Source organism: Ahaetulla prasina, chromosome 10, assembly GCF_028640845.1.
Source record: "Ahaetulla prasina isolate Xishuangbanna chromosome 10, ASM2864084v1, whole genome shotgun sequence".
Lineage (NCBI taxonomy): Eukaryota > Metazoa > Chordata > Lepidosauria > Squamata > Colubridae > Ahaetulla > Ahaetulla prasina.
In genome coordinates this window covers 32,201,913-32,226,027 of record NC_080548.1, presented here as the reverse complement: position 1 = coordinate 32,226,027, position 24,115 = coordinate 32,201,913, and the positions used below count along the sequence as shown (strand labels likewise).

The following is a 24,115-nucleotide window of genomic DNA, read 5'->3' as shown; positions in this document are numbered from 1 at the left end:
TTTTTGAGGTCCATATAGACTTGCTTGCTCCACACCAAGTTTTTCAGGCTTTATTATATAGTAAATGGTTTCTAGATGTTTTAAACTTTTAACTGAGGCAAGTCCATTTCAGAGCTTGCTCTGGATGGCATTGAGTTCCCACTGACCCTGTTATGTGGGCCAGTTCCTCAAGATCCTAAGGAAGGAATAATTCTACAGGTTTGCTTTTGTTCCAGGAGAGTTAGGAAGTTTAAAAGAGGCAAAACGGGTTCTGAGCTCAGGAGGATTAATGCTTCATATTGAGAATTTTGTCTTTAGGAGGAGCTTAAATCAGATTCTTATATTTCTGGTTGGTTTGGATTTAGTTTTGGTGGAATGCTGAGTCATCCCTTACCTCTTTTGGACTGTGTCCTCTATACACAGATCAATTTGTGTTTGAAATACTGTTTTAAGCTTCAATGGATTTTTCCATTGTTTTTACCTATTTATATATTTATTGGTAGTTTCCCCCCTCCCCCAACGCTATTTATAATTAAAATAAAATATGGCAGTAAAATTAACTGATTGGGTGCCTCTGTGATCTGAGCGATTATGAAAGTGAAAGACAGCAGGGAGTAATCAGTATATATTTAGATAACTCTCATGTCATGTCGGCAGCAGAACTCCTAATCATGCCCTAACAGGTAGTAGTCCTCGACTTAACAACCATCCATTTAGCAACTGTTCAAAGTTATAATGACACTAAAAAAAGTAACTTTTGGGCATCCCTCACACTTATGACCATGGCAGCATCCCCATGGTCACATGATCACAATTCAGGTGTCTCTTGGCCATTGATTGGCATGTATTTAAGAAGGTTGCAGCATACCGGGATCATGGGATTGCCATTTGCGACCTTCCAGGCCAGCTTCTGATAAACAATCAATGGAGGAAATCAGATTCTCTTAACAAGCGCAGTGATTCGTTTAACAACTATGGCAAAAAATACCATAAAACAGAGCACAACCCACCTTGCCCTAGATAAAAAATTTTTTTCAATTTTACATTTATTTAAAAAATTGGCAGAAAAACATGATTTGGCTTTGATGGACTACTTGCACACGCCATTGGATTCCATTCAAGAAATCAGTCCCAAAAGGCCTAAATGCCCATCCTACACTTTTAAGAGGGATATTCTAAGGTTATCCCAATCCTATGAACTCTTGCTGGATCTCTCTGCAAAGAGAATCACCAGCAGAGGATCAATATTGGTTTTTTTCCACATCCTTCATTTCTTGGTTCCATTTGAAATCTGCTCAAATGCGGTTCTCTCTCCAAGTCATTAAGGTTCTTGGCACTGCGATATGCAAATCACATCTGTTCTCTCTAGGGGATAAGCGTTTGTATGTACTCAGCTGTCCAGGCCTAAATCCTAATTAATCTTAATTGGGTGCTTTCTACTTTAAACAGATGTTCCTGCTGCAGACACCCATCTTGACCTTAAGCTCGTGATTCTGTGCTGTTAGTTGCTTGTCTGCTCTTTTGCTTGGTTCTGTAGCTGTTTTTGCAGCTAAGAGACTTTCCTGCCATTGCTTTAGGGTGCAGAGAGTGCAGAAATCAAGAATTTGGCCAGTCAGGAAATGTACAGGTAGAAGAAATTTCAGATCGGAGAGCTTCAGCTTTTCTCACAGTTGGAAAAACACCTGACATTTTCCACCCCCGTGGGACATGGTTCGTTTTTGCTCGATATCAAATGTGATGATGATTCAGCATGGTTGTACCACAGTTTCCCACTTTTACAAAGAGACACAATGTGATGATCCTTGCAGTTGGAAACGGGAATATTTACATGCAGAGGGGCTAGAACGAAAAAACAACCTGCTGAGAACATGGCAGTGTCTTAATGGATTGTTTCAGGATCCCAGATTTACGAGAGTGGAAGTGAGGGACCCCAGGAGGCCATTGTGGAGGGGCTGGTTCTGCAGGTAATCCACCCGTGGGGCATTGTGAATGGAGGATCCCTCGGGAACTGAAAGCTGCAAGGCCGGGTAGAGCAGTGAGGGGCTGTCAATGGGGGAGCTTTCGTCCTCGGAGCTGGGGATCATGTGTCTGTCTCGGGGCAGCCCATGCCCTTCCTTCAGAATGCCGCCCTCGCCGTTCTCCCTGCAGCCAAAAAGAAAGAGATGATGCCCAAGTCCGTGTGATTCCGAAATTCAATTGCCAAAATGCCAACTAAATTGGTTGGTCTTAAAAAATAATCTAATCAGTGCATGTTAATAAATATTTCAGCCTTCTCTGATCTGGGATATTTCAGGGGTGCCTGCAGCGTACTGTCAGAAAAATCAAGCGGGTGGCCCCAATGGGGAGATTAAACCCTCTCCTGTTTTTAATCTGTGATTCATTAGATTTTTATTCTGTGTTTTTTTTTAACTTTAGAATTAACTCAAGACAGCAAACATACATAATACTCTTCCTTTCTCCCGTTTTATCTGTGTTTTAAATAAAAAGCAGGCAAAGTTTCAGTTGATCTGTCATGGCCAGAATTCTTGAATTCTGGGACCGGACCTTGCAAATATTTTTAAAATTCATTTATTAGCCATAACATATAGTTAAATCCACACATCTTAAAATGGCTGGGGTTGAGAAACGCTGCCTTAGTGGCAGAACCAGTGGAATGGAAGATGGAAAAGCAAGGGAGATCTTTCCCTCTGCTTCCCTTTCATCTGAGATTCCCCCAATGCTTCTGTTCTACATCTGCTCATGTCTCAGTCCTCCTTTCCTGGCTCATCCTAGCCATCATCTGCATGTCTAGTCCCAAGGCCACTTTTCTGCCCCAGGTGAGGTCCCAAAGGATTTTCTGTATGCTGCAGCTGTAAGAAATTTAATTTAAACAATAGATATATATTGTAAGCCTCCCAGACTTAACCATGTGGCAAGATGGGTAGCTAAATAAATAAATTCAGAATAGTTGGCTTGAATTTCCTGCTGGCAGAGAAGCCCCCTCACCTCTCTTTGGTCTCTGCCGCACGGTCCCTCTGGCGCCGGTTCTTGAACCAGTTGCTGACCTGAGTTGTGGTCAGCCCAGTAGCTTCTGCCAGCTCTCTTTTCTCACGAGGGGATGGGTAGGGGTTGTGGATGTACCATTCCCTTAACACACTCCGCGATTTTTCCTGTAGGAGAGTGGAAAGTCATTGAACTTAGCATTGCAGGTAGTAGAATGCTTCACTTATGGCAGTTCGTTTAACAATAGTTCAAAGTTACGACAAATTCCCACAAGCAAAGGCAATGGGGGAAGCCTGATTCACTTCACAGCAGTAAAAATGGTTGTAAAATTGGGTCCGGTCACACAGTGACACGCATAATGACCACATCATGTCACAACTTCTCCTCCAAGTTGTGGTCATATTGCAGGCAATATAAATTTTCCAAATAAATAAAATACCCCAAGACCCTTAATCCTCTTAAATCTTTTTCCCCCCTAAAATAGTGGCACTGAACTCTAACCTTTCCAGACAGAGACAGTAGTTCATTTTTCTGAGCGTTTTTATTGTTAATTTCTAAACATTTTCCTGGGGCAATCAAATCTATATTTGCTATCGATGTATTTAGTGGTCTTTAGCTCCTTTTGCAGGAATCCAGAATCAGTAACCTAACTGTAGTTTTCCTATGATTCCAAAATTCTTCTAAATTTGTTTTTTGAACCGCTGCAAGTACCTTGGTCTGCTTTTGCCATTAGACCAGCTTCAAAAGCAAACAGTATTGTTTAAGTGTAAATATTTCAAGGTCAGGTTAAATGTTATAATATAACCCATAGAGGGCAACATCATCGTTCTTTGATCTTGGTTGTCTTTCAAAAATGAGCACCCAATCCCATCCCCTTCTTTTATTTTTAATTCAAGGGTGAAATTTTGCGAAGCCTGAAGGTTTGGGCTGTTTCTGTAATTTAATGGCAAAGGAAAAACTTGCTTGACTGTAATAACAGAGCTAGGGCATGTATTATCTCCCTCAGCTGCCAAAGGCTGCATAAAATAAATGTATTTTGAAACTTTTCCAGAATTTCTTGGAGATGCATGATTAGGACCTCCCTCAGATGATTATTTCAGAATGTTTCTGGAGGAATTTAGAGGAAGTGGAAAATGGCATGAAAGACTGAAGCGGGCAAGAGACCCCCTCCCCAACTATTTCCCGATCTAAATTTTGCAGTAAAAAAGATGAATACAAAGGAAAGGGTAACAGGGAAAGAATGGCAGGAAAACTTGTATTATGTATGCAAGACGTTAAAAACTTTTGAGCAGTGATATAAAGTGAGACTCCTGAACCTTACACAACCCCTGAAAGTCTGCCATCCAGGGCTCCTTTAAAAGTGGCTACAACTTTTTCCTTTTTTCATAACCACAGCAACAACAAAGAAGGAAAGTGTAAACCCAAGAAGAGATCCTTATTCCTGTACAGTTCTTTAATTATTTAACAAATTAAATTAACCAGAATTAAATCAGGTAAACTTTTAATCTTCACCCAAGGAACATTTTTGTCTTGTCCCCTTTCTAGTTCCTGAAATAGAACCCCAGTTTCCAAAGACCAAGGGCAGTGCTCAGCCTGAAAAAGTTTTATGTCCCAATGATTAAAAGGACCTTAGGGCAGGTTTCTTTATCAAGCCAGTGTTATGGCGAGACTAGTAGGGAAAAAAAGTAGGATGGAAGGGTTGAAAAGAAACAAAGAGATGTGGGGGGGTCAACATGAGAGATTTCTTGGCAGGAGAAGAAAGTAGGAGTGTTAGATCCATGAAAGAGGAAACAGAGGCAGTGCAAGGGCTATTCGGTTAAAAGCTATTCCAGTGGAAATATAGTTACCCTAGAGTTGAATGTGGTAGAAATACCGAAGGATAATTAGAAGAATATAATAGATTTAGGCAAGAGAGGAAGTGGTTCATCCCAAATATAAATTTTTCAAAGAACAATTGATGGTTTTTGTGCTTGAAGAATTGAAATGTTTGGGTGTTGGAAACAGAGTTTTCTTTGTTAGGAGTGGGATGTCCGCGAAAGTTGAGAAATAGACAAACAAAACAAAACCCAATTCCAAGAAGACCTACCTTGAAACAGTAACTGGTTTCCTCCCCGTCCCAGATGGTCCGAGGCAAAGGGAATTTGCGACGCACCCGGTATTTCCCTACGGCTCCCAGCGGCCTTCCACGCAACTTCTCCGCTTCGGTGTAGTGAGCTTTGAGCCAGAGTTGCTGAAGTTTGGGGTGATTGTGTGGAGAGAACTGATAGCCCTCTAAGATCTTGTAGAGCTCTCGGAAATTGCCCCGATGGAAAGCCACCACCGCTTTGGCCTTTAGGACGCTCTCGTTCTTGTGCAGATGGTCACAAGCTGGCAGGGACCAGAGGAAACGTCCCAAGCGCTCGATGTTGCCCCCTTGTTGTAAGACTTCACACACGCAGGCCACTTGCTCTTGCGTGAAGCCAAAATTCATGGTTAAGTGGGAAGTAATGTGCTCTTTCCCACTCAAGTGGGGGCTCCAAAACTTGGTGGCTTTCAAAGGCAATTTACGGCGGCCCACCAGGGCCACCCAACATCTACCCTGTAGAAGGTCCTGCTGTCCTTGATGCAAAGAAGGGAAGGTAGTCGGTCCTCTGTGGCTGGAAGACCAAGTCAGCTTCCCTTACTAAGACAAGAGAGTCCAAGAGAAGTGGAAGGCCACCCTGGTGCCTTCCATGTTCCTCACTTTGGTGGCCATGTCTCTCCTCTCCTCTCCCTTCCAGGTCTCGGTGCTCCCAGGACTCCTTTCTCTTGTCTTCTGGCTCTAGAGACAGTTGCCCAGGGTAGATGTCTTGGGGGGGTATCGGTTACAGGCCCAGCCCACACAGGCTGCAGCTGTGGCCAGCCATTGGCCAACTCCGCAAGAAGAGCGAGAGAGACTTCTCCCACGTCACCCTCGGATGGTAAACCTTTCAGTGGAGGAGGATGTGGGGGGTATGGAAATGTGAGATGCCCCCTACAGAGGGGGGAGCAGGAGACCCACAGAAAAGGAAAGACTGGCAGATCTACTCAGAGGTCAGTCCGTTTATCCCAAATCAGAGCTTTTTGGGTTTTGGGCACCTTATGTCATGCTGGCTCCCGCGTGGCTATTGTTGATTATTGTTAAGTGACAAAGAGCTAAACAAGACACCGATGCTTCTGCACCCACTGCTCAACTACTGTCCCTAAGCTCCAAACTCATCATCAAATGTGCTCGTCTTCAAGGTTATCGTATCCGTTTTCAAGGGCTTCACGCCTCTCCTGGAAAAGGGAAAACTCGGGAAGGATAAGAAGAGCAAAGTTCTTCTTTCCAGAACAAACAGGTGTGGGTGGCTGGTTCCTCTGCCTCTTCCTGAGCAAAACAAGTGGGAGTTTTCATGGGGTGGCCTGGATCCCTTTGACAGGGGCTTTGCCTCCCTTTGTTCCTGGCCTCGCCAGGTGGTGACAGTGCAGGCAAAGAGCACGGTTGCTGCCTCTGCCCTTTCCTGCACTTCCCAGGCAGAGATCATGTTTCGGACTCAGCAGGCAGCTATTCGCAAGACAAATAACCTGTTGCAACTTGCAAAAAAACAAGAGGCTTTTTTGCAGCTGCAGGGAAAAGCCATATCCATTACCAGCCAGGGATGGCTGGAAGGCAAGGCTGCCGTTTGATTCATTGGCTCATGGTGGGATCTCTGCAGGATGTCAACTCTCCGCATGGGGGGATCCTTCCTTCCCCTACTGGGGCTTATGGGCTATCCTTGCTCCATGCACAGGTGGCACCCCCCCCCCCAGCATCGCTTGATGGGCTGCTTTCTTCTTCCTCATTCAACAAAACGAAAAGTAGTTACAACTTTTGTTTCTCCCTCATTTCCAGCACATAGAAGTTAATCTTTTTTAAAGATGGTTAAGGCGCCGAAGCATTCGGAGCGGGTGGATCAAAACCTAAAAAGAGAGTACCTGTAGCGATGTGATGAAGCTTGATTTTTTTTTTTGGACCATGTCTTGCAGACGCACTATCCAGTAGCTGTTTCTGGCACATCCCTCAAGCAGGAAGGATGAGTTGCCTTAGAATGAGGTACACTTTGAAAAATGAGGAATCGCAAAATCTAGCAATTTTTTCATATTTTTTTAAGGTAGCAGATTGCATTTTAATTACCTAGGCTGCCTTAAGTAGCTGAAAGCAAAGTGGGACATTCATCTAATGGAGTGTTTCTCATCCGTGTCAGCTTTCAAATGTGTGGACTTCAAGTCTAGAATTCCCCAGCCGACAAGCTACTGAAATTTAGTATACATTATATTCAATATTAATCTAATGCAGCTTTTCTCAACTTTCAGATGCATGGATGTCAACTCCCAGCATTCCTTGTTGGCTGGGGAATGCTGGGATTTGAAGTCCAAACATTAGATCAGTGGTTCTCAACCTTTATAGTGCTGCGACCCCTTTAATACAATTCCCCACGATGTGGTGACCCCAACCGTAAAATTATTTTAGTTTTGAATTTATCGCGCCTGAAGCCATATTGGCTAGCGATCTGAACTGCTTGCGATTGCCTTGAGGACGGAGGCATTGAAGCGGAGACTCCTCCCCTATTAAGTTTATGGCACCTGAAGCCAGATTAGGCTAGCAGTTGGGAGTGATTGCAGCTGGCTTGAGAGGGAGACATCAGAGCAAAGATTTCTCTCTTTTTTAATTCATCTCGCCTGAAGCCGAATTCGGCTAGCAATTTGAAGAGCCTGCAGCTGGCTTGTGGAGTCAACCATTGGAGCGCGATTCTTTGACTCGCAAGTATACTTCCCATATTTCCAATGGTCTTAGGCGACCCCTGGCAAATCGTCATTTGACCCCCAACGGGGTCGCGACCCACAGGTTGAGAACCGCTGCATTAGATGAATATTGAATACAATACATACTGAATATACTATATATTTTATACATCTATCGAATACAGATGAGTGTGAAGTTGCCAAGGTTGAAAAAAACCTGATCTATTGAATAAATCAAACTCACATGCCTAAATCTGACTGGTTTTGTTTTACTGCTTCATGCTGCTATTCCTTTGGTCTATTTTTCATCCTTCCAGCAATTTACAAGCTATTCTCCTTCCTGCATTTTTCATACCAGCGCAAGATTTAATCCCTGCAAAGGGTTAACCTCACCTGAGATTCTGTCTGGGACCCTCCAGCCCCCTCCCATGTTTTATCTTCCAATTCAAGGATCAGAAAAGCGCCCCCTGGCTCCCACCCAAGTCGGTATTACTTACACAGCCATCTGGGTAACACGATCCAACCTGGATTGCTTTACTTCTTCCCAGGGGGAAGAACTGGCTTTGTTCTGGGGTTGAAGTTGCCCCAGATTCACAAGCCCATTTTCCACAGGAAGCTCCCAAATGACCATCTGTTCAAATCTTTTGTGATTTACGGGAGGCAGGGGGTATCCACGGTGGTCGAAAAAGGCAAGAGGGTGACCCCGAGTGTACGTACACACTAGTAACTGTAGAGCCAGGGTCAAAAGTGGATCCAGGTATCACAGATTTCAATACCCATTAGGCCCAGCCAGCAAGAGCAATGCTACTAAGAGAGTGTGGGCTTTGTAGTTTCAGCAGTAAGAGAGCCAGGGACTTTAGCAGATGCAAACTTGAAAATGTGCAAATTTGAAAACGCAGTTATACAAACTTGAAAATGCAAACTTGAAAATGTGGTTTCAACATCGACAACTTAACATTCCCCAACTATGGAGACAAACTGTTTCATAAGCCAGCGTACAATCTGAATTCCCCGTAGAATGAACATAGGCACAGAGACAGATTTTTAGGATAAAATATATATATATATATATATTTATATATATAAAAGACACAAAAAGATGTAAAAAACAAACAAAGGAGAGATATAAAAATATCTTATAGAAATGATTGCTTCTCACAAGCGGTGGGAACAGATGAGTTTCTTTAGTACCTGACAGGAGAGAAGGCACATTTAGAGAAATTACAATGCTATATTTGCATAACCAAGAAGGCGGTAGTGTTGGAACACAACAATTGCTTCGCCGTACTAATGGGATTTTTCTCAACAGAATGAATTGTGAAGTTTCCCACCTTACAATATTTTGAACCGAGTGGACCTCAACTCAGTAAAAAACTTCACAGATTCCAAATAATTCAGAAGGAGAATGTTGCTTGCATGTATTTAAAAGGGGGGAAAAATCACTTGAGTTACACATTTTTGAACTAATTGCAATATTTCTTAGCATGGAGAAATAGATGCAATAGGTAGTCCTTGACTTATGACTGGTTAGTTAGTGACTGTTCAAACTTGGAACAGACCTACTTTGGGGTTACTTGTAACCCAGATTCAAAGTTCTGCCAGTCCCCCTCCCCGGTCATGTGACCAAGCTTCAGGTGCTTAGCAACACATATTTACACCAGTTTGCAGCATCCCATGTTTACATGACTGCATTTTTAGGAAATCTAATAATAACAACAACAAAGTTGGAAGGGACCTTGGAGGCTTTCTAGTCCAACCCCCCGCCCAGGCAGGAAACCCTACACCATTTCGTTTTATGACGGTTTTCCTGAAAATTGGCATTTACATCTGGGTTTCAGCAAAACCGCTCCTCTAGCAAAGTACTGGTTTGCTTAATGATCCCCCCCTCAAAAAAGTTGTACAATTAGGTCGGTTACATGATGGATCTGTTTTATGACTGTCACAACTAATAACCATGATGGGCAGGCTCCATTCTGGTCGTAAGTGGAAGGACTACCTGTCTTTAAAAAAGTCAGATCGGTCTGAGTCAGAACCTGGAATGGATAAGTGTGTGAAATATGCCTTTCAAAATACTGTAGTACCGTTTTGCAATTCCAAAGCGACCTGCCAAAATATGTAGCTGGGGGAAGAAAACGACACAAGAGAAAAAAGTATGCACAACATGTATTTTGCTATGGCAAAAATGCTTGCAAATGTGTGCCCTTTAGAAGTGGGCGCACAAATGGCAAATGTGCATACTTTCTTTCGTGTGAAACATGCAGAGCTGTCTGCACAGGTAGGTCCAAAAGGACGAGATGGCCGCCTCCTGTGATCAAAGTCCCGCCCCTTTACACCTATAAATGAGGCCGGCCTTTCATTGCATAGTTGCAGCCGCCATCTTGACTTTTTTTTTTTTTACCCTTTGCAAATTAGATATTCTGCAATTGATGTTGAAACTACTGAATAGAAAGTTCAGTCATTAAAGTGAGAATCGGATGGAAGCAAATCCTAGCAAGTCGTAAAGTGCAAGTAAACCGTAGTCCTTAACTTAGGACAACTGGGACGGGCAATTTGGTGGCAAATCGAGGCATGAATGATTGAAAGTGATTTTATGACCTTTTTGCCAGCAGTCGTTAAGTGAACATGATGCTCCCAAGTCCATTCATTTGAATGGGAATTTTTTGCCGGAAAACTATTATAAAATGTCACAAATTGTGGTCAACCAGTTGCCAAGTGCCCAAAATGCGGTCATACCACAGGCCATAAAGTAGCTGTACCTTGGTCACTGTAAATATGAATGGTCATGAAGCAACTTCTCGTAAGTCGAGGACTACCTGTAGAGCTCTGGGCTATCTAGTTTAGTTTAGTTCTGTTCATATTGACTAAAGGCAACTCCCCAGGGTTCCCTCAAGAATATTTCTGTTTCAGCTAGAAAAACCAGGATTTCCACCTGCAATTTTTCTCTACAAAAATTGTCTTTACAACAAAATATTTTTGCTTATACGGAACATGTTTTAATGCTTAAAAAAAGCATTAGTGTTTCTGAAGGACATGTAAACAGGTAGCCTATTAGGAATGTTTAATGCAAGATTATTCTATTACACTCCTGATTTTCAACCTGGGCTACTTGTAATATATATAGACTTCAACTTCCAGAATTCCCCAGCCAGCTGCATTAGGGAATCCTGGGAGCTGAAGTCCATACATCTTAAAAGTAGCCAAGGTTGAAAAACACCGTATTAAGGCTTGACTTTCTCCATGCTATATGTGGCATCTTCAATTGATAGTTCAATTCCAACTTCATTCATGACTAGGATTGCTTCCATTCTTAAAATCCATTCTCAAAAGTGACTCAATTTCCAAAAGGTTGTATGAATGTAGTGTGAATAAAATGCTACTTTCCCCCCCCCCCACCCCTTAAATCCACATGATAGAAACGCAAACATACAGGCAGCAGAACTGCATCTAATTTACACAAAGTATGGGGAGTTGTGTTTTTAGAAGGCCTGTCTTTTAGAAACAGATTTTATGCATATATTTTTTTTCAGCACTGGCTTTAGGATTTCAACGTGTTCAAAGAGAAGCAATCCATTTTGGGGTGGGGGTGGGATTGCTTGGGGAGGAACTCCATTTTGCAATAACGCAGAATTATTTCCCTCTCTCAAGCCGTTCTGTCCATCGCAGGTGGAAGTCACTATGGTGGACAGCTGCCTTTGGCTCTCAGTCCAAAAATATAAAGATGTTCTAGAACAGGGGTCTCCAACCTTGGCAACTTTAAGCCTGGCGGATTTCAACATCCAGAATTCTTGGAGTTGAAGTCCTCCAGGCTTAAAGTTGCCAAGGTTGGAGACCCCTGTTCTAGAGTAACTCAACATTATTGTGGCTTAAGAAGCTCATTCTGTATATAGAATCTAGGTACCATGTAACTGTAGGACCAACCTGTGTAGAATCCATACCATTTTTGCATTGTCCATGGATAGGATAGTCATGGTTAGCCTGACCTTTTCTTAGTCCTCTTTATCTTCAGATTCAAAACGTCTGCTCCACCAACAAGGCACGTGTGCAGATTTCTTGGAGGGACATCCAAGCTGCCCTTTTCTGCTTTGAAGGACAAGATCTATCTCAAAACAAGGCTATTCGGAATCAGATTGCACCCTTGTCACCCAGAACGGCCTTCTCCAACTTATCCATCAGGACTGCTCCAGGTGCGCTCAATTTCTTCCCCTTCATTATCTCCATCCTTCCAGAGGTGATCTTTTTCAGGGATGACAGGCTGTCCTCAACGCCACCGGAAAGACGCCCAAGAACGAAAGCATGGAAATGGGATCATTTTCCTGCCTCTCCAATTTGGGGATGTGGGATCATCCCTAGCACCATGGATGAGAGGCCAGGAAACATTTCTTTACATCATAAAATTTCCCTGGATTGAGTGAGACATTCCCAGCTTCCCAAGATGTAGTGTGACTTTGAAAATTAGAGAGGCGTATCTAGTAGAAAGGAAGTTCAAAGGGGAAACGGAAGGAAATGTCTCACCTTCACAATGAGGAATGGAAGCAGCTCTTCCTTTGCTGTGTGAAGCATTTCTTGAGACTTAGGACCACCATTGCGACTGGAATTTCAATTGTCAGTTGTTGAGGTCGTAAATCAAGGCAGCGCATGACTGGACTTGATTTTAAGACCATTTTTTTTTTACAGCAGCTGTAAAGTGAATCACCACAGTTGTTAAGCAAAACACGTGGCCATTAAGCAAATCCATTCTTCTGGAAAACGTTTTCAAAGAAACATTTGAAAAACATGATGGAAACCTACAAAAATGCAGCAAATTGCGATCACAAGGCTGCAGGGCCCCTGCAACCGGTTGTAAATGCGAGTTGGCTGTTAGGTACCCGAAATGCGATCACATGACCCCAAAGAAGGGGGAAACGCCATGGTCATAACTTTGAGGAAAGGTCATAAGTAGCTTTCCAAATGTCCGTCGTAACTTTCCATGATCATTCAACGACCTGTATATTGTAGTGTTTGCTTATTCTGACAACCACCAAGGGACGCCCTGGTTGGCTGCACCAGCAGTGGTTTGTTGTGGTCAGCTTGAACGGCCATGTGGAGAACCTTGTAGTGTGACACTGTTCCTGTGCAAAGATGGGACCGCAGAGACAGCCAGGGAAGCGTCTTCTCTGATCAAGGCACTTTGAGTACTCCCAAACACAGTTATTCTGGGAAAGATCAGGAGGTCCGAATTCTTAGTTTGAAGGTTGCCGGGAAGGTGACAACTCACCAACTGTGAGCCTTACAGGTCCAGGGGCTCTTCCACTGGGACTGACTGCAGCTGAGTCAGCACTTTTTCATCCGAGTCCAGAGCTTCGGGACCCAGGGGGTCCCCCCCAGCAGCAGCCAGCAAAAGACCCTCACCCTCGGGCAGCCGAAGCGCCTCCATTGACCCCTTCTCCATCTCAAAGAGCCCCTCGGAGTTGTTCCCCTGCAGGTCCATGCTCACCGGATTGGACCACACGACCTGCGGCTGGGACATGGACAAGCTCTCTGGCTGGGAGAAGCTGGAAAGGAGAGCGCCTTGGCCGGCGTCCGGTCCGAAGGCCACGCTGGCAGCACCGTTGGAGGATGAAAGAGGGGAGACTTCAGAAGGCAGCACCGAGGGGACTCCCGCAAGCAACCCACCGTTGCCTTCAGTGGCTCCCAGAGCTGCCGGTGTGGCCACTGCCACCTCCTGCTTGATGGGAAGAGTCAAGGTTGAGGCTGCCGGAGCGGAGAGCACGAAGGTCATCAACATGCTAGCCGGGAAGGTGGCGGTGAGGTTCAGTTTGCCTTGCTGTACAGCCATGCCGGTGACAATGGTGCTATTGCCGGTGGCTGGGTTGGCCAGCAGGAGGTTACCTGGAGGAGAAGGACAACAGAGGAGTCACTTCAGACAAGATCTCTAACATTCTGGCTCCCCATCGCTCAACCCCGGTGTCTGCCTCCTCTCCAGATTCGGGAGATGGCCTTGGGAAGGAAGGAGAGAACGGTTGAGGGAGGAGAAACCGCAGCTTGGAGAACAGGGAACACGCGACAGAGGAATTCACAATAACCCCACCTGGATTTTGCCAGTTATAAAGTGACCAGAGAGGAATTCTTGAGACGTTCAAAAATGGACCACCACAAGGATTCCAGGAATGTATGTGTGTGGATGCAGGTGCCTACATGCTTATGCAGGTGTCCCTTTGAAAACAACCAAGTTCAGAGAGCGCCAACCCTGACCTACAAATATTCTCCTCTATTGGTACGGGGAACCCCCTTCCGATTCTGGACTGTGCACCGTTGATTTTTCCGGGGAACACCTAGCCTTCCTACAATGTTCAGAGAGCTCCCCAGTTTTGGCTGGACAAGGCTCAGCCACCTCTGAAGCCGGGGTAGAGAGATACCTTGTGCGGTGCCTGGAAGCTGCAGTGCGGTGACGCCAACGCCGGTGTTGAGGAGATGGACGTTGTTCTGGCCGAGGCCTCCGGCGACCCCTGTGCCTTGTGGGGACCCAGCCACAGGGCCCACCTTGATGGGGGCGGCACTTGTCAGGATCTGGATGGGACCGCCCATGCCCGGTTGCAGTGTCACCACCTGAGAGCTGGGCACTACTTGGGGCAAGGAGATGATCTGGGAGCCCTGCGCCACCTGAGGAATGGAGACCAGCTGAGGTGCCGGAGCCCCATGGGACATGGTGTAGATCTGGGTGGGAGACACAGGAACCATCTGAGGTGGGGACAGCAGCTGGGCCCCGGGAACCGTCTGGGACAGAGGGACCACCTGGGAAGGGGGCGATACCTGGGTGAGCGGGAGAAGGGATGGGGCAGAAACGTGGAGGACGGTGGCCTGGGCTGTAGAGGACCCAGGGACAGAGAGGTGGGGGCTGGCAGTGACGGCAGGAGATGCCACCACTGTGGACCCCTGCCCACCACCCACTGGCCCTGTTCCCTGGGAAGTGGCCAGAGCTTGACTGACGGGGACCAGTTTAGCAAGAGGCACAATCTGCGGACTTTGGGGCGCTGCCGGTTGAGGGGCTACAGGCAACAGGGGGATTGTGGGGCTTTCTTCATTGGAAGGGACCACTTGGGGGGGGACCGCAGCCAACAGTGCCCCCTTGTGCTCGGAGAGGAGCGGGGAGGTCTCTGGGAGAGACAGGAGGGGAGGGAGAGCTGCCCCCTGCCCATCCTCCGACTTCATTTCCACCCCGAACGCCAGCGGGTCGATGTTCTCCGACTTCACCTCTCCCTGGAGAGCCGCCGGGTTGAGGATGACCGTGGCTGGGGAGAGGGTTTCCAGTGGGGCTTTGCCCATCTCCTCCATCTTGGGGGTCCTAGGGCTCAGCAGGCTGGCAGAGCCATTGAGGAGGATGGGCGGGCTGGGAGCTGCCACGGGGCTGAGCGTGATGGTCTGGTTGTCTCCTAGAGTCAGCCCGTTGAGGATGACCCCTCCGGTGGGGGTCTGGATGACCGAGCCCCCGTTCAAGAGCATGGCAGGGGGAGAGCTGGCAGTGATGAAGTTCCCGTTCAGAAGGATGGAAGAGGCGCTGGTGCAGGCCCCGGGAAGGAACAGGCTTCCAGGGGCCGCGATTCCCTCATGGCTGGCCGACAGGCCTCCAATGGCTTCGGTTTCTTCTGGACCACGGCTGGACTCGTCCTCTGTGCTGGGGTTGCCATCGGATTCACTGCAGGAGAGAACAGACGGTAAACTCCGTAATGCAGGTAATCCTCGGCTTATAACCATTTGTTTAATGACTGTTAGAAATTACAAAGGGACTGAAAAAGTGACGTAAGACCATTCATCACACTTTATAACTGTGGTACCACGCCCTAAGTTTACGTGATCAAAGTTCAAATAAATTCGTATTTATGACGGTTCCAGTGTCCTGGAATCACGCGATCCCCTTTTGTGACTTTCTGACAAGCAAAGTCAACGGGGGAGCCAGATTTGCTGAACGACCGTGTTGCTAATTGAATAACTTCAGTGATTCACTTAACAACCGTGGCATGAAAGGTTGTAAAATGGGGCAAAGCTGACTTAACAATTGTCTTGATTAGCAATAGAAATCTGGGGCTCAATTGTGGTTGTAAGTCGAGGACCGGCTGAGATGCTGGGGTACAGGCTGCTCCACCAAGGCAGTCCTTAAGAAGAAACAGTCTTCAACCTCTCTGCAGCTCCCCAAATTCCTGCCACCGCTTAGAACCTCAGCTAAGCAACCTCCTTTAGGGATCCCTGTTTCTTTGGGCCGGAACAAGCTACTCACTTTCTTCCTACAATTTTTCTTTAGGAGGTGAAGATGACCTGCACCAGGGAGCTCCATCTGATCCAGCGGTCAACTTCCACCCTGGAGTCAATCACTTCTCTTTGCCAAGCTCAGAAGAAATTTCTGGGAATTTCTAGACACCAGGAGACGGTGAGTTCTAGCCCCGCTTTAGGCATGAAAGCCAGCTGGGTGACTTTGGGCCAATCACCAGGAGGCTGGGAGTTCTAGTCCTGCCATAGGCATGAAAGCCAGCTAGGTGACTTCCCGCTCAGCCCAAACCACCTCACAGGATTGTTGTGGGGGAAATAGGAGGAGGAAGGGATATTAAATATGTTCGCTGCCTTGAGTTGTTTAGTAAAAAATAATAAAGGCGGGACATCAACCACTAAACAAAAAAACATGGTGATCCAATTTCCTTGGATACTAGCTGGCTGGTACAAGGGAGCAGTTCAGTTCTTTTGTCTTTGGCTAAAAACAATAACCCCATATTTCAGGCCCCATTCTCAGAAAAGTGCTGAGATAGGCAGCATATAAATTTAATACACAAACAAATAAACTTAAGCTGCAGGGGTTGAAGTAGTAATGCAGATGCAGTATGGGAATTTCAGGCCCCCCTTTTCGATGTGTGAAGTCCAAACCCTGGTTGAATAAACCACCTTTCTATTTTCCTAGAGCAGGGGTCTCTCAACTTGGCAAATTGTGGGCTTCAACTCCCAGAATTTCCCACCCAGCATGTCTTCCAAGTTGTCAGGGTTGGTTGGACACACCTGGCCTAGGAAAATAGATAAGTTTTATGGACTGGCTGAGGAATTCTGGGAATTGAAGTCCACAAGTTTTAAAACGGCCAAGGTTGGAGACCCCTTGGCGCCCCAAAATGTATAATTCGATGGCTTCCTGTGTGGGTCCCACCCTCAACCTATCAGACTCATGGCTATGTTCAACCACAGCCTAGCCAGGTTCCTTCAGGCTTACTCTAGAGAGGTTCCAACCCGGCCAGCCCAGCCCGTGTCTGTAAGCATTCCCAATCTTTGAGGAAGAGGTGGAGCTCCGTCAACCAGCTCTCTGGAGGAGGAGGTGGAGATGGTTCTGGGTCCCCACCCTTGCCCTGGGAAGGGAGGAGGAAAAAGGCCCAGCGAAATTCAACGCCTGGGATTCAGATTTCACAACAAAGGAGAGCTGGTCCTCCACGTTGTGTGAGCCGAAGAAGAGAATGGAGGCAGGGCTTCAGCTGGGGAAAAAGGAGGACCTGGGGAAGCAGGGAAAGAGCTGCAGGAATATCTGGGCTGGATGGCGGCTCCCTTGAATGGTGGGCAGGGAAGTTCTCCCAGTTGAGGTTCTTCTAAGCTGTCCCAAGACCCAGAAGAGATTATCAGCTGCCTGGAGGAGTGCTTCCCAACCTTGGTCCCTTTCAGAAGTGCGGACTTCAGTTGCGGTCCACACGTCTGAAAGGGACCAAGATTGAGAAACAATGGCCTAGAGAGTTTCGTGGCTTGGTGGAGAAAGGAGGAGGAAGACTGGGGGCTCCTTGGTGCTCTCTGAGCTTGGTGGTTTCCTTGCAATGGCCCAACTAGGTAACATCACCAGGGCTACTAATGCCGATCTACTGAGCAGTGAGCTGGGTCATCAAATGTCTGCAAGAAACCCACCCTCAGACAGGACCAAGGACCCCTCATTTCAACCCTGAGCTACAAATATTCTCTCCTGCTGGTAGGTTCTCCACCTCCTCTGCTTTTTTTTTTTGCATGTTCAGAAGGTTCTGCTAATCCAAAGAAAGTGGAAGCCAGCTCCCACACTCGTCTCCAGCACCCCAGGATTGGTCCAGGAACCCAAGGAATTGAAATGGGTGGGGTGGGAGGCAGACTGGGGGTCGTGGTGGTGAGGGGTCTCTTTTGTTGGAACATGTGCCAGCTCCGGACAGGGTCAAAGCGAGGGAGGGCCAGAAGGGAGCTCAGCTATCCCTGCTGGTTGTGCGGCCTTTGGGGTTGCTGGAAACCTGCACCTGGGCCATTTGGGGAGGTGGGCAAGCCCTCCCAGCAACCCTTTTGCAAAAACCTCCCCCTTGCATTCCCCAGATTCCACGGCTGTCTCCTCCCCATCCCCCAGAAGGATCCGGTTTAAGTTTCATCCCGGTTTGTGGCTTGCTTGCAGAATTGGGGGGGGGGGCTGTTTAGGATCCAGACGTGCTGGAGCTGGAGACCCCCCCAACTCTTAGAGCTGCACCACCCCCCATCCCATTGTGGGGTGGACTCGGCCAGGCTTCCAACCCCGACCTCGCCGGGGGTTATGGGGACCGACCGACCTCCCACTTCCTTCGTAACCCTCCGCATCCAAGGCTTTGGCAAGTGGCTGGATAGCCTGCGCAGGGCCCTGGAGGCTCGACCTTCTGCCCATGCCCAGAGGGCCGCCTTCCCCTTACCTCTTGCTGGGTGTTCCTCCACCTCCTCCAGCCGCTCCGCCGCCGCCTCCTCCTCCTCCTCCTCCTCCTCGGTCGCGCTGCCGCCGGTTCTTGAACCAGTTGCTGACCTGGGTGAGCGAGAGGCCGGTGTCGCGGGCCAGGCGGCGCTTCTGCTCGGGGCTCGGGTAGCGGCTGCGGCCGTAGGAGTCGCGCAGGGCGGCCCGGGAGCGGCGCTTGAAGCAGTAGACCGTCTCCTCGCCGTCCCAGATGGTGGCCGGCAGCGGGAACTTCTTGCGCAGCCGGTACTTGTCGACGGCGCCCAGCGCCCGGCCCCGCGCCGCCTCCGCCTCCCGGTAGCGCGCCCGCAGGTAGAGGTCCTGCAGGAACGGGTGGTGGGGCGCCCCGAAGGGCCGGCTCTGCACCAGCCGGTACAGCTCGCCGAAGTCGCCCCGCTCGAAGGCCAGCAGCGCCCGCGCCTTGGCCAGGCTCTCGCCCGAGCCCGACGCCTCCAGCCGCGACGCCTCCTCGGCCGGCAGCGAGCCCAGGAAGCGGCCCAGCCGGCCCGGGTCGCCCGCCTGCAGCAGCGCCTCGCACACGCACGAGACCTGCTCGGCCGAGAAGCGCGGCAGGCCGGCGGCCGGGGCAGAAGCGGGAGCAGCCGCCGCAGGAGGAGAAGGAGAAGCCGCCGCTGCTGCTGCTGCGGGAGGAGCCGCGCCGGGCTCAGCGCCGGACGGGGCGGGCGGCGAAGTTGGCAAAAGTTTGCGCGGCTCTGCTCCGCCGCTGCCCGCGGACGGGACGGGCGGCGGGGCTGCGGGTGGGCCGCGGCCGGGAGGCTCGGCGGGGAAGGAGGCCATGTTCGGGCGCGGGAGTCCGGCCCCCCTCGCCTGCCCTGCCGCCTCCCTCCGGCCCGGTCCCCTCCCCGTCCGGCCCCCTCGCGCCCCTAGCCTCCCCCCGCCCGCATTCTCCCCTCCCGCCCCGCCGCTGCCCCACGCCCGCAGCCCCTCCCGATCCGCCCGGCCCTCCCTCCAACTTCGCTTTCTCCTCCTCCTCCTCCTCCTCGGGGCGGGACTGCTCCTCCTCCTGCGGCCAGGCGCTCTCCCGCTCCGCCAAGGCTGCGCCCGGCCCCGAACTCCCATCCACCTCGATCGGCGTCTCGCGCCCCGCCAAACTCCAAAGAAAGCTCTGGACTCGCCCCGATGGGTCCTTTCCAAGCAAAGTTGCTTCCCCACCCCGTCCCCTCCCTCCCTCCAGAAGGGGGAAACCTGTTAGGCCCCTGGGAGACCCTCCCACGCTCACCCCCCCCCAAATGGGGTCCTCCATCGCTGGAGGTTTGCAAGAAAAGATTGGACAACCTTTTGTCCTGGATGGGATGAGGGTTGAGCATGGGGTGGACTAGTAGATCTCCCGGGTCCCTTCCAGCACTAGGATTCAAAGAAAGCCAGGATGGACTTGAATGAGCGTTTGCCCCATCCTGGACTTCAAATTCCATAAAGCTCAGCCAGGATGGGGGGAAGCTGGGACTGAGAGGGGCTGGCAGGAGAAGCTGCCCTGCTCTGTTCATCATCTGCCCACCAATCACTTGTGCCCCGTTTGGGGTGGGTCTGTTGCCCCCTTGAGTGTCTCTGTGGTCAGAAGCCCCCCATCCTGGTTAGTGTTTAACCCTGGTTCAACTTCTCTTCCATCAGTGGGTGTCCAACCCTGTCAACTTTTAAGATTTATCAACTTCAACTCCCAAAATTCCCCAGCCAGTTTTGTCCTTGTGGCTTCGTCCACAAATCTTAACATGGCCAAGGTTGAACATCCCTGTCTTAGACAATCTCACCCACCCACCCACTCTGTGCACCTGGAAGGTTGCTGTGAAAAGCAGGTCCTTGCTGACTTCCAGGTGTAATTTGGAGAGGCAACCATGGAGGGTCAAAGTTGCAGGACCACAATCTTTTATTCAGAGCCTGTGTTGCCTGATCTGGCCACGAACCCCCTCCGTGGGGCAGCAAGTGCAGTAGGGGCAGCCAGGGCATTCGCCACTCGGTAGAGGCCCAGCTGCTGGTGCCATCTGTTGTCAGGAACAGCTGCCCTGCCACAAATTCTCTTTATCACAGTTTTACTGTTCTCCACCTTCCCTTTCTTTATGGCGGCTGCTTGAGAGTTTATACAAAGTTATAAATAAAGTTATAAAGCAATATAACAACACAATAATACTGTACAGGGAGGTGACTTTAGAGCTTACAGGAAACCTCTGATCAGAGCCTAAAAGCACGTCGTGGAACTGAGCCTCTAATAGTGAATGAATTTGAATGAAACTCCCACGACCCCTGTGAGTGGAGGCATCAATATGTATTTATTTATTTATTTATTCGTCTGTCTGTCTGTCTCTCTGTGTGTGTCTCTCTCTTTATCATCTGTCTATATCTATTCACCCACTCTCTCTCTTGTCTCTCTCTCTCTCTCTCTCTCTCACCTATCACATCTGTCTCTATCTCTGTGTCTATATATATTCATCCGCTCTATCACTCTATAGTGACTATATTCATTCTCTCTCTCTAACTCGTATATCTATCACATCTCTATTTCTGTATCTATCTAGATATATTCATCCACTCTTATCTATTTATTCACTCTGTTCATTTATTTATCATTCTGTTGTTCTATCATTCCATCTGTGATCTGTTTATCACATTTAGAAACCAAAACGTCACCGATAGCAAATTTTAAATTGTAGATTGCAATGGATGAACCTAGACAGGCAAAGCAAAGCTATAGTATAGGGTGAATGTTAGATGAATTGCCCTCCCCAAAGAAGTCCTGGGCTGGTTTGAGTTCATCTTCCACTGGGCACACAGTTAAACCACCAAGCTAAAACCAGGAGACTGTGATTCCGACTCTTTCTTTGGGCAGGAAATTAACTGGGGTGACCTTGAGCCAGCCACTCTCTCTTAGCTCTAGAACGGTGGCAATGGCAAACTACGACGGAGCTGCAGGGACTAATCCAGGTAGTCTCCAGGAATCAAGGCTGACTCGAAGACACAAAAAACAGACACGCACACCTACACAGTCCTCTCTCAATTGCCTCCTCTGGCCAAGTTTGAGACTTTTCTTTGTCACGGAACCATTTTAGCACATCGGTCTGGTTGCCACCAAATGCGATTCCCATGTTCATAACGAAGGACTTCTGGTGAATTTTGCTTGTTCTTCTACACCTCGTGGCCTGCCTTCCCCGTAAAGTAAGGTTTCTCAATTCTGATAATTTTCAGATGTGTGGACCCTCAACTCCCTCACAGCATGGCTGGCCGGGGAATTCTGGGAGCTGAAGCCTGCAAAGTTGCCAAGGTTGAAAAACTCTGCTTTCAAGAGATAAAAGCCCTGGTTTCTCTTCCACTGCCCCTGTCTCTCATCCCCTTGCTATCTCAGTCCTCCCACAGTTACACTTTTCCTCGCCTTGCTTGATGAAGACTAGTGAGAAACTTGGAAATCTGCCATAAGTTGGTCTAATTAACCTATGAAGAGAGAATTCTAGGATCACCTGCTGGACAGCAGGCTGGACACCAGGGGACGCTGTTGGCTATGCACGTTTGTTAATGATGGAGAATTCTAAGGCTGGTTACTTAGAAAGGGGGGGGGGAACAGAGACAAAACGACTTAATATCTATAGGTAATAAGTCCTGTGTGCAGATAAGAAATTGCAGTGGTATGTTGGACATCCAGGAGTGGGATTAAAAACAGGGCAGGGAGGCCGAATCTGTTTTAAAATCCGGAATCCGGAAGCACCTTTTCCGACTAACCAATTTCAGTAGAAAGTTTTGTGAACTGCCTTTTGATAAAAATCACATTTTATTAAATCTACTTTAAAAAAAAATAAAAATAAAACATGAACATGAACGCCCAGATTCCTAACCTTAACCCTGGCACTTGGATCACAGGGAAGCCATTTTGACTTTTCTGACCCTATAGGGCCCCGCTGCTCCTAACTTTGCTCCCGAGGAAACTAAAGAGAAAACCAGCTGTGAAATCTTTGCAATTTGACTTTTGCCACCTGCAAAAGGCAGCCTGGAGGGTCCCTGCTGACGAGGGACAGTGTGCGTGTCTCTAACCCAAAGCCCCAAACATTCATAGGGGCAGGAGGATGAAAAGGAGAGGCTGAGGACCCTTGCAAACCATTCCCAGCCAGCTCCCCCCCACCCAAAAATGCTGGCTGCTCCATGGTTCCATTTAGGCTGCAGGAATGTTTCTGTTCTAAACTTAGCTTAGTGGAGCCTGGCCAGAAACAGCTCGTGAGGAGGGTGGGTGTGGGTAGGATGCTTTCGAGCGAGCTGACTGGGGGCCCCTATCACAGCAAGGAGGTGGGGGGGACTCAAGCAGAAATAAACCCCCTCCTCAAATGTCCTCACGGCCTGGATGGATGGAGAGAATCCCCCCCCCACCAATCGTATTCCCTGTTTACCTCCTTATCGCTCCTGTGAACATAAATGGGTATTTATGAGTTTTGCACTGAAGGCTTCTGTCTATCCGCTTTGCAAATGAACATTCTGGTCTTTCCAGGCTGCTCCAACCATCTATCCCTATGCTATCCCGTTTGCTGACTTCACCTACCCTAAGGCAAGGTGTAGTTTTCTCCATAGGGAGGGAGAAGGAAGTCATTGGTAGAAAATGCCCTGGTTGGATCAGGTCAGAGTATCAATGTGTGAATGAGTTATGCCAGCAAGGAAGGGTTTGCACGGGATCTGTTGGAAGGCTGGTCCTTCAGGATCCTAGTGAGTGCGGGGAGCAAGTGGGAGTGGTTTTTTAATTAAGGTGGTGCCAATCAATCAGAATAGAGCTGGAAGGGATATGAAGGTCTTCTAGTGCAACCCCTGGCTCAAGCAGGAGACCCTCTACCACTTCAGATAAGTAGCTTGTCTAGTCTCTTCTTAAAAACCTCCAGTGATGGAGCACCCACAACTTCTGGAGGCAGGTAGTTCCACTGGTTAATGGTCCTCACTTTTGGAAAGTTTCTCCTTAGTTCTAGGCAGGGGTGAAATCCAGCAGGTTCTGACGAACCAGCAGTGGAAATTTGAGTAGTTTGGAGAACTGGCAAATACCACTTCTGGCTGGTCCCAGAGTAGGGAGGGAATGGGGATTTTGCAGTATCCTTTCCCTGCCACGCCCACCAAGCCACGCTCACAGAACCGGTAGTAAAAAAATTTGAATTTCCCCACTAATTCTAGGTTGCTTCTCTCCTTGTTGAGTTTCATCCATTGCTTCTTGTCTTGCTTTCTGGTGCTTTGGAGAATAGGTTGACCCCCTCCTCTCTGTGGCAGCCCCTCAAATAACTGGAAGACAGTTATATCACCCCTCGTCCTTCTCTTCACTAGAGAGCCGAGCAACACATCAGGAGCAAACAATGTTCCAGACCCACCCACCCAAAGTCGACAGAATAACTGTGATTTTGCTGGAAGGATTTTTAAACCCCCTGCCAGAAGCTTTCAGGACTTATAAGAAACATGACCAGCCAGCTGGGATGTGTTTAGACCCCAGGCAGGGAAGGGTTAAAAGGAGGAGAGGATCCTCTTGGCCTGAGACTCCATTCCTGAGACCTTTAAATGGGCACCTCTGCCTGTTTGCTCCTGCGCAGGCCTTGGCACCAGATGCCAACCAGGCTGGATTGGGCAGGATGGTGCAGGAGGGCAAGGTGTGGCTTCCCAGGGTCAGGGGGTGGGCTGGGGTGGGGCTGAGCCCGGGAGGGGGGCAGAAAGAGGGCTGGTGCTTTTCTC

At 48.5% G+C, this 24,115-nt stretch overlaps 2 protein-coding genes and 1 long non-coding RNA gene across 3 annotated transcripts; 1 reads left to right on the top strand and 2 right to left on the bottom strand.

Moving 5' to 3' along the window:
• Positions 1–1,865: 1,865 nt before the first annotated feature.
• Positions 1,866–8,235, bottom strand: LOC131204783 (homeobox protein six1b-like). Its single transcript, XM_058196354.1, has 3 exons — positions 5,048–8,235; positions 2,965–3,128; positions 1,866–2,121 (listed from the first exon to the last, which is right to left on the bottom strand). Exons 1-3 carry the CDS (start codon positions 5,429–5,431, stop codon positions 1,872–1,874), a joined length of 798 nt encoding a protein of 265 aa, XP_058052337.1. The 5' UTR covers positions 5,432–8,235; the 3' UTR covers positions 1,866–1,871.
• Positions 8,236–8,763: 528 nt separating this feature from the next.
• Positions 8,764–19,318, bottom strand: SIX5 (SIX homeobox 5). The gene is made up of 3 exons (XM_058195424.1): positions 18,390–19,318; positions 14,118–15,394; positions 8,764–13,590 (listed from the first exon to the last, which is right to left on the bottom strand). Exons 1-3 carry the CDS (start codon positions 19,220–19,222, stop codon positions 12,989–12,991), a joined length of 2,712 nt encoding a protein of 903 aa, XP_058051407.1. The 5' UTR covers positions 19,223–19,318; the 3' UTR covers positions 8,764–12,988.
• LOC131204304 (uncharacterized) lies at positions 15,301–24,038 on the top strand. The gene is made up of 3 exons (XR_009156578.1): positions 15,301–15,431; positions 15,998–16,123; positions 21,620–24,038. It is a non-coding gene; the product is annotated as an uncharacterized LOC131204304 (long non-coding RNA).
• Positions 24,039–24,115: the final 77 nt, after the last annotated feature.

Excerpts from the sequence above, each read along its gene's own strand:
- LOC131204783 (XM_058196354.1), bottom strand. The coding sequence starts at position 5,431 with ATGAATTTTGGCTTCACGCAAGAGCAAGTGGCCTGCGTGTGTGAAGTC. Across the intron at positions 3,129-5,047 it reads AAACCAGTTACTGTTTCAAG|GAAAAATCGCGGAGTGTGTT; the intron begins GTAGGTCTTCTT and ends ACTCTCCTACAG. Across the intron at positions 2,122-2,964 it reads GCGGCAGAGACCAAAGAGAG|GGAGAACGGCGAGGGCGGCA; the intron begins GTGAGGGGGCTT and ends TTTTGGCTGCAG.
- SIX5 (XM_058195424.1), bottom strand. The coding sequence starts at position 19,222 with ATGGCCTCCTTCCCCGCCGAGCCTCCCGGCCGCGGCCCACCCGCAGCC. Across the intron at positions 15,395-18,389 it reads GGAGGAACACCCAGCAAGAG|TGAATCCGATGGCAACCCCA; the intron begins GTAAGGGGAAGG and ends TCTCTCCTGCAG. Across the intron at positions 13,591-14,117 it reads GCTTCCAGGCACCGCACAAG|GTAACCTCCTGCTGGCCAAC; the intron begins GTATCTCTCTAC and ends CTTCTCCTCCAG.